The 10,095-nt window shown below is 45.1% G+C and overlaps 1 protein-coding gene across 1 annotated transcript; it reads left to right on the forward strand.

Annotated features, from left to right (window-relative positions):
• Positions 1 to 460: 460 nt before the first annotated feature.
• Positions 461 to 3,439, forward strand: PHALS_10645 (exocyst complex; the record flags this gene model as incomplete). Its single annotated transcript, XM_024726104.1, has 8 exons — positions 461 to 862; positions 923 to 1,372; positions 1,434 to 2,462; positions 2,524 to 2,607; positions 2,674 to 2,756; positions 2,821 to 3,055; positions 3,118 to 3,348; positions 3,413 to 3,439. The coding sequence occupies 8 exons, from the start codon at positions 461 to 463 to the stop codon at positions 3,437 to 3,439; spliced, it is 2,541 nt and encodes an 846-aa protein (XP_024576814.1).
• Between the last annotated feature and the right edge of the window lie 6,656 nt (positions 3,440 to 10,095).

Genomic DNA, 10,095 nt, shown 5'->3' on the forward strand with positions numbered 1-10,095 from the left:
AACGTATATATTCAAAAATTTCTACCTTTGTATTACCGAACCAATACAAGGTATCATATTGCTAAAACGGTGAATATTGTAAATTTCAAGAATGTCTTTAGTAGCACCATGAATGATCTCAGCGAGTCGTGCAATTATTTGTACTCGTTCAAAGATCGCATCAAAATTGACCATCTCCTGCATCATCAAACGACTTAGCGAAGTGATCGCGTTAATGCTATGTCATACAAGAATTTGACCGTCCAAAGAGGACGCGAAGCGAATTAAATACGGCTAAGCCTCGATCCGTCAATTGTGGAAGCGCGGGTGCAGATGTAATGAATTAATCGCAATATCAAACAGCGCACCCTTTTTTAATGCACGAGTTTTTTAGTGCATACATTTCCTAATAGTATATTTATCTTAGTAGGCAATCTACGATGAAAAATATATCAAATAGTCGTTGCTTGCATTTTTCGCAATGACAATGCTCACGGAAAAATATACTGCTGGACGGTCGCCTGCTTCCTCGACAGTCCGAACCCCGGAACTAAGTGCTGAGCTGGAAAAGCTTTTCCTGGCTATTGACGATTCAAGTAGCGCTCATGCAGGAAATTATGATGTTGAAACAATGGTGGACGAGCTCTTGACGAGCAAGTGGGAGCCCATTGATCCAGCATTCGACTCAAAAGGAAGCCTTGAGTCTTTCACGCAGAAAACGCATGGTTTACACTCACTACAAAGTGTATTATCTGATTCTATCGATCGGCTGGTGCAACATCGGAAAGAAGTGTCCGACCGCATCGTGGAGCTAGAACACGGCTGTCGACGAGTGAGCAGCACATTTCAAAACGGATTGGAAAAGCCAGACTCGATTCTCAGCGTTTGTACATTATTTTATTATTTAAATTCAGTCTTCACTCATTTTACGTTGTTTGCATAGACCATTTGTGTCCAGCTGGAAGACTTAGAGGACCGTTTTACCAAAGTGAGCTCAACCGCTGTGACAATTGGAGACAAATTGTCAACACTTGATAATGAGCGCTTAACAGCCTTAGAAACGGACGAGTTAATGGATGCATTGTTAGCATTAAATGACCCCAGTACTAAATCAACCAAGTCAAGTAATAGGTTGGTTAATACTCTGCACGACCCGAACCAACTTCACGAAGCTTCGCGAATAATGAAGAAGGTGGCCGAGCTCTCTTCTGAGTTGTCGTCGCCGATAATCGCGTATGCAATTTCCGAAATTGGAAGGCTTTGTCAAGTGATAGAGAATCATCTGCTTACAGAATTTAGCAATGAGCAAGAGAAAGGAAATTTCGCGGGGATGCGCAAATGCGCTGAGTCATTAATTGAGTATAATGATAAGGAGAAGGTCGCGGATCGATACGTATGGAATGTCGTGTGCCGACTTGCCAGGAATGTAACTCTTTTCTTCGGTCTAAATGTAGACTAATTCTTCGTGTGTTACGAATAAATGCAGTGCTGCTGGTGAGCCCAACGTGTCTTCATTCGATCTTATCGAAGAATTTGATGCGCTTTGCACCAAGGTCCATGCCATCTGTGCTGAGCAATTTCCAGTGATTGACAAAGTCTTTCCTCCTGTTGCACGCAATGGCGTTCGTGAGCTACTGCTTGAGCGCTTGTTTAATGATCCAGCATATGGAGTTTTATCTCTTATGGATCAGTTACTGAGCACGCGACGCCACACCGACCCGATAAGCTCAATACCAGCGGATGCTGAAAGTGCATCGTCTGCAACATACTCGGCTTCGTTGTCTCTTAAACGTGACTACGTCAAGCAATTATGCGCGGCTTTCACGACAACGTGTACCATGGTGGCAGATATTGACGCTATCGGGCTTAACGAAGAGGCTGATTCACACAAGCAGGAAATACTGCCAGAAGAGGATGCAAAACGAAACGGTAAATGTTTACACAAGTACTCTGCTGCCACTGAGCATGAAAGAATTCGTTCTTTTCTCAATCTTCAGCTCCATTCTTTATTCGGGAATCATCGCGATAGATACGTTCAAGCAGAATTGGACCTGCTGCATTACCAATTCAAGGCTATTCTGTCTACAGTGCAGTTTCCTCAATCGCTACTGCCTCTCAAGATCAAAGGAGGTGGAAATAAAGCTAAAAACGCTATATTAACAAGTACGGCTACCACAACCACGCCATCCTCGCCGGCCTCAACCCTTTCTAACAAAATGGTATCGTCTGCTGCTATATCGTCGACGTCGTCACCTAACATTGAGAAAAATGTTGGCATGTTTCAATCGGAGTCGACGCTAGTATTTTTTGAAAGCGTCCGAGAGCTTGCAGAAAATACATTTATACTAAGCAGATATAAAGATATGATGGATGAGGCCATAAAACGTTGTGAGTCTGTCTTGGAAGGATCAGAATTACGTGGGGAGCTCCTTACAAAGATATTTACGTCATTTGTGGCCTCATTTGGCGAAGAATATTTGGCTGTTCGTTTGACGTTGTTCTTGCTGAAAAGCTTTTTACTAATATGTGCTTATGTATTTGCAGAAAGTCTTACTACTGACGAAAGAGACTCTGCAAGAGCAGCGGATAGCATTAGATTCTCCATTACACTACATTTTCCTCACAGAGGTGAGCCAATGCAGCAATTTTGGTGTTACTTGAAATTTCAGCTTAAGAAAATTATATATTTATCAGGCCATACTCAAGCGCATTGACTTTTTTAATGGACAGTTTGAGTACTTTAATGCTCTTTTGCAGGACCTCCCTACCCAACTAACGTTAGTCGATTTTGATGTAACGATACTACTAGAACGACCGCTTACTTCAAATGCGCTATTTTAGAATTTGTCAAGAATGCCATCACAAGTGCCTAAACAATCTTGAAAGCTTACTCACGACCGGTCTCGAAAAAGTGCTCACTGTGATCGAAAAGCTGATCAATCAAATTCTGACCGAAAATCAAGCCAAAGATGACTTTCTCGAAGGTCAAACCAGCATGTTGCTCTCATCGTCCATTGCATGCCAGAAGTGCACTGAGTTTTTGCGGCCGCTCGTGGCTGAGATTTACCGAGTTTTGGTGCGTTCTACTAGTGTTTATAATCAATCGACCAACTTACATCCCTTCTGACATCAATGCAGGTTGGCGACAACTGTAATCGGTATCTAGTTGCTCTTGCGAGGTCTTTCAAAGGGCTATATTTGCAACATCTAAAGAAATTCAGATTTGATCCTGACGGTGCCTGCATGCTACTTCGAGATGTGAGCGAATACCGCGATGCATTTCGCTCTCCATCATTGCCCGCAGCTGTTGATGACATTTTTGATCTCTTGCATGAGGTTGCAAACGTATTTGCACTTCCAGTGGAAAATGTGGGTGGATTTGCCCGAGAAGGAAAACTGGCTATGCTAAATCAACAAACGTTATTGGACATAGTCAAGCGTCGGTGGGATTACAAGGTAAACGCAGAAAAGCTATCTGCGTCTGTGAAAAGCGTGAAAAGTTCGAAGAGCGAAAAGGTAATCAATTAGGCCATTTGGATAGTGATTTTACCATAGTGATAATTTCTTCACTTGATTTCTGATCGAACGAACCGGAATTCGGGTCTTTGCTGTCGAAAGATCGGTATTCTGTTCGACTAAAAGTCTACTTTACTAATACTAGAAAGAATAGTAAGCCAGGTTTAGGAAGGTCAAAGCCCGCTCTATCGAAACATTCATTTTCCACATTTACAATTCCATATTTTGGCGGTAGGGATCAGATTAAGATTTTATTCCAGAAAATATGCTTTCTGACGTTTAGGGCAAACGAAATGTGCTTTGTGATCAGGCAAGGCTGCGTGTTGTGGATCCCATATAGAATACGGTATTTCAAATCCTCATCGTGAAGAACCACAATTCGTGGCGTATCCGTTGCATCGGTGCTAATTCATCAAGAATTAGAAACTCCTTGCTCCCGAGAGCAAGTAGCAGCGCTACCCACATATCTTTACCGGCGTATAAGGCGCGGGTTAAATCCGTCACTGGCGTCTTCACCATCGTGACATGAGCAAGCTCATAGTTCGGTCTGCGTGACATTGCATCAGCCAAAGCGTGCTGCTTTCCTGGCTCATACTTCACTTCGAAGTTAAAGTCTGCAAAGAAAAAGAGCCACCTGGCTATTCTCTACAAGAGCTGAGACACCTGAGTTGCAGTGCGTAGTGACGCATAATCTGTGTAGATTACAAACAGCTTGGAGCCGAGCAGGTATACCCTGAACTTGACAAGTGCATACTTCATCGCAAGTAATTACCTGTCGCGGACTGGGTAAGTCTTCTCCGCAGCCTTAATCTGGCGAGACCCAAACGCGATCACCCGATTTCGACCCTCGGTGTCTGCTTGTGCTAGCAGAGCACAGCCGATGGCAATGTCCGAAGCGTTAAAGACGGAACTAAAAGGACGACTGGGGTCTGGCAACGCCAACATTGGTGAATGAAGGAGGCTGTCTTTGATCCCGTCAAAGACTCCCGATGCTCGATATCCCAACACCATTCCGCATTCTTCTTAAGGGATTCGAAGATGGCCGTACCAATTCTGCGTAGCTCTCACTGTATTTGTGCAAGTAGTTGGTGTGGCCAAGCCACTTGCGCAAGTCCTTTTAGTTCTTTAAAACTGGCCAGCCCACAATGGCCTTGACCTTAGCGGGATTCGCTCGAAGACCACGCTACCCGATGAAACACTCCTAGAAGGGGGTTTCTTTGGCGCCGAACATGCTTTTTTCTGCATTAGCATACAGCTCCTTTGTGCGCCCGCACTCGAGCACCGCTCTTAGATTGACGAAGTGGCTCTTTTCATCCCTCCTCCCGTGGTCCGCACGACTGTTGACGAAGATGTCGTCAAAGTGTGTCTGTGTATACACCCGGTGGGGCCTTAACAACTGCGTCACAAGACGATCAAATGTTGCTGGTGCATTTAACAGCCCTTGGAGCATCACCAGTTACTCCCAAAGCATGCCACTCGGAGTACTCACCGCTGTCAGCGAAATATTACTCGTTCTCATGAGCAATTAAAATATCCATCGACCATGTTAAGTGCACTATACTTGTACATCCAACCATGATGGTTTGGAGAACAACATTCCTAGAAATTCGCGTCTGTGCGGAAACTGTGCACCGTTGAGCCTATTGGAAGCGTGATCGACACGCCACTTGCCGTTCGATTTCCGGACACAAAACGTTGGTGTCGAATGTGAAGACTTGCTCTCACAAACCATTCCTGCGCCGTGCTTCGCACGGAAGAAGGCGTCTATGACGTCGCACTGCTCTTTGAGCAGGGGCCATTGTTGAGTTACGCAGTATTTGGCTCCCGAACCAGACCAATCTCGTTCCGGAGGTCGAGCCGATGATGGCGTTCCAGGCGCTCGTCCACCTCTTTGTAGCTCTACTGAAAATTAGACAGCGAAATATTTCCGGTGCCGCTGCACCCATCGATCGAAGCGCTCTTTATCATCTGCACTGGTTTCGCCAGGAGCGAGCACCACAAAAATCATCCGCATCGCGGGTATAGGAGCGCTTCCTCTTTGAGCGCGAAGTCGAGCGCAGTACCTATCCATTGGGATTTCTGACACCAAAAAGCGAGCTCGGAGAGCTCTCCGCAGATCAAGCTCAGCTTGTGTAGTGGCCGGGGGCCCGACTACGTAGACGCCCAACGATGTTTCCTTGCGAGTATCACGTCGTCTGTCTTTGCGCAGGGGACATTCTCTTCGTACTTTTCAGCCTAGAACAAAGGAAAGAATGTAAGACGCAGACGTCTTGTGCAATCACAGAAGGAATCTTTGCAAATTCCACGAAGTTGCTTAGCAGAAACTGCATCATTACAAAGGTATAGGGTCTTTACGCTTTGGTGGAGCGCCTATTTCTTACTCTGTTCAGTCTGCTCTCTACATTAATCGCAACGCCCACCAATTCGTCTGAAATCTTTGGGCGGACGCTGGTAGGCCTCGAGGTGGGCCGTACCCGTTGATAATCCCTTAAAAAAATGGAATTCGCCACCGCATTCGTGGAAAAGCCTAATTTCATTGTAGCAATAAGTTTTTTTTACTTCGGGACATAGCCCTCTGTCTCGTCTTTTGTTGCGAGTGAAAAAGTGGTTTGTACGCACCTTGTACGCCTCGTATGGCGTTGACAACATTTTGACACCTATCATCTCAGAACTTCTAATGCTGGAATTGTCTATTTTACCGAATCAATGAGGTTCCAGTATTGTGCGTAAGCTTCTTGTTTTGATATCGTAAGCAGGATGCGCTACCAATTCATGTGGATCAAAGCCGAATTATGGTCATCTCAGCATCGCCCATTCTGAGGATTGGATTTTCGTCGGGGTTGCCTTCAAGAGCCTGAATGGTCAGTATCAACGGCTTCACTGTGGGTATGATTTTATAACGTGCTTTATAAGCGCGATTTCACGAACCAAATGCCCGCTTTTCAGCAGGCGATTATCAGCTCTAGCTCTTTAGCCATCAAGTTCCCGGTTCAATCGGGACCAACAATAGGAAAATATTTATTCAGCTGGTCTACTTTCCAACGTAACCTATAACGAAGTTACACGTGCCCTTGTTTGAAAGGGCGAATCGCACAAGATGTTGTGACCGTTCATAGGTGTGTATTACACAATTTGGTGTGATCACACAATGTGGTGGCTACACCGTCGTAATAAGAAGCCACTTGTGCAGGATTACCAGTAGTAATAGTTATTGATTAGATTTTATAATATTGACTAGGTATTACGATATTAATCAGAAAAACAAGGATTTTCAAAATTGGCGGCTCTGCCGCAACTAAATCACTTAAATATAGTTTCATTTTTGAGCGTTAGAGTCCCTTTACCTTGGTTAAGGTTTTCAGTACTCTTTAAGGCAGCGGATTGCGATCCGCTGCACTTGTGCTCGTTCTTGTAAAGAATATCAGGTCGGTTACCATAGCTTAACTTCTTCTAAGCAAGGATCTACAGCAGCCCCGCTGCAAAAGCACCTTATTAATATCATCCCCACAGAGGGAACCATGCTTGCAGCGGACTAAAATTTGCACAACTAAGTCGCAAAATAGACAACAAGTGTTATCAAGTACAAGAGAATAAGAGAAACAAGTACCGAGACGAGAAGAGGAGAGGAGAGCGGAGCTGCCGTGTACTTTACAGGGAAAGCTTTACTCTTGAAATCTACGTTAACAAACGCATAATAAGTAGGTTTGGTCACTTCTTCCGGGAAAGGAGCCGAAAGCAAGTTCAATTCACTAGGTGTTTACATAGCTTTACTTTCTAGAGAATAAATATGCTCAGATGTAATGACACTGAGAAGAATACGTTTTTTTTCGAGTTGAAATGAATATACTCGCTAAAGCGCGGCTAGCAGTCACTGACTTGCATATTTCGGTTCTCCTCTATCTTCATAAATCATATTTTGCTACCTAAATATCCACACAATTACACCAAAGTGCAAAGTGAACTTCGTATTATTGATTCGTATTGCATTTAGTATAACTTTTCGTGCAAGGGATAAAAACACATAGGCTCCGAAGCTAACCCTGTTACATACCAGTCGCAACGTTTGTCTTTGGTCATGGTGTGACCACACAATAGTGAGGCTACATCTTAACGAGAAGCCACTATATGGCTGGACAGCTAGAAGTTATGCTCTTAATAAGGTCTTACTATATGATAAGGAAACCTATAGATTTAGATATTGGAGGCTCTGCTGCAAATAAAATAGAAATTTTGAGCGGAAGAATTTATTTGACATGCGTTAAAATAGTGATTACTCTTGGAGTAAGCGGATTGCGATCTACTACACTAAAACAGGTTTTAATTATAGAACGAAGGTCGGTGACTTTAGCTTAGCTTCTTCGAAGCGAAACAGTTATGGCAGCCCCGCTGCACTTGGTAGCACTTGTATCAATCCACGCCTAAGTCGTTACGACTGATCCTCTGTAAGCGTGCCGACTATAAGATGAATTCGGCATTTAGTACCACATTTACCGCTTCTTCAAAAGGAGACGGATGTACACAAAAAACTCCCATTCTGGCTACGCCAGTGCGGACATCCTCCATGAAGACGGTCACTGCGACCGCCTCGGGGAGAGAATCGGTTGCCCTCCCAGCTATGAGAGTACGCAAGTCTCGGTCAAAGTCAACCCATTCCTTCTTGCCCTGTCGGGAAGTAAGGAAACGCGATCGCGCGCGATATGCCTGATGGGCGGCAAGAACACTCTTGAAAGATGCAGCCTTTGCTTCTTGCAGGAGATAAACACTGCTTCGACCGGATTGCTGCACGTTAGTGCCCATTCTCGCGCTAAATCACAAAAACTTAGCGTCACGCTCTGTTGTTCGGTCTGAAGCATGGAGGGCACCATAGCCATCTCGGCCTCTCTCATCCAGACTTGTCCTCGGAGGTCTAAACGCTCACCATGAGCGGCCTGGATCGGGAGGGACATCCATTGTAGACGGTGGCATCATGGACGCAGTCGACGCTGACGTTTTTGCTCCAGGTGCTCTTGTAAAACATTTTTGTAGCTAAACAAGGCCTAAGGCGCGCGCAGATCGGTTCATTTCCTTTGAAAAGCGAGGTTCTGCACGCTTTCAAAGCCAAGAAGAGACATATCTTATTAAGCCCGAGCCGCAAGCCCTGGGACAAATAGAAGAACTGTCCCATCTATTACGGCAGCCCCACTGCATCATTCATATCACGATGTTTATACATTTTACTTGTGAGCTTCGCGCTGAGAACAATACAACGGTGTGATCCTACACCATGATTGGTACATTTTCTGTTACATCAAACATTATATATTTGTATTTCACACGGGGACAAAATAATTATGCATCGTACAAGCAAATAAATTATACTAAACACAAGCTGCTACGGTTGTTTGGAGGCCAAATTAGATACTTTGTCATTATTTCGACCGTCAATCGTCTGACCTTTGGTCTCCCGGAACTTGCGGTTGCGAGGAATATCGTTTCTGGCCTCTTTCCATTTAGTTTTCTGAATTATTCCAATTCCTTCAAAATCATTTCGTGGCCCTTAAAACGTCAATGGGATCGCCGCGCAGCAAAATACCGATAGGCACATAACTAGTGGAATGTCAGCACTATCAAGGGGGTTACGCAACAACCTGGTGCGATGAGCGCCCTCTCATTTGTGGACAACTTATCGAGATGTGATTCATATAAACATGACAATATGTACGCAGTGGAGCTACCGGAGCTCTTTCGCTTAAAGGAAGCCAAGTTCTATAACCAGTTAATGTGTAGCGGATCACAATTCGCTTACTTCAAGAGTGTCCACAACCTTAGCCCAAGGCAAACAAATCTTTTATTCAAAATGTTAACTGTATTTCTTTGTTTTATTTGCGGTAGAGTCGCCTATACCTACATCTATAGGTTTCCTGATTAAACCGTAAGACCTAATCAAAGTACATAAGTACTGGCAGTCCCGCCACGTATTGGCCTCTTGTCAAGGTGTGGCCACAACATTGTGTGGTCAGACCATCTTTTGTGACCCACCCCTTTTACTCAGGTTACGGGTAACCCTGTTACACTCTCCTCCACCAAAATTGTGAACACCCACAATTTATAATTAATCGTCACTTGATACGAGGCTCGCGTGACTAAGACACCTCTACGTCCCCAGGACTTTCTGCACGCATTTTTTGCTCAATGTGCGCTGTGTCTAGGACTCGAAAGACACGCAGCCTCGCTGGTTCCGAGAGCGCCCGCGGGAAGAGCCCTTCTTCATTCCTGCACCCTGTACAACTGCGGATTGCACGTCCGCGGCTTCAAATGAAGCGCATCCCAAGCCCTCGGCAGCTGATAGCCGCACACCGCGCTCGCCACGGTCGACGGATCACCTCGTCGAGCCTGGTCGAGGTGATTGGTCTTGATGCCACTTCCCCCGAAAGTCGAGAGGTCGCGAAACTGACGTGATGTCCGTAAAGTTCGAGCATGCTTCATGTTGCGCCGCTTGAGCACCTCGCCCTCCTATTCTTCCCATCGTAGGAAAGGAGTATCCGACTCGTGGTCGATTTTCTACAAATCCACAAGAGCAGCGGCTGGAGGCTGCCCGCAGGCCGGCTATCGTAATAACTT

Source organism: Plasmopara halstedii, assembly GCF_900000015.1.
Source record: "Plasmopara halstedii genome assembly, contig: Scaffold_525, whole genome shotgun sequence".
NCBI classification, from domain to species: Eukaryota; Oomycota; class Peronosporomycetes; order Peronosporales; family Peronosporaceae; genus Plasmopara; species Plasmopara halstedii.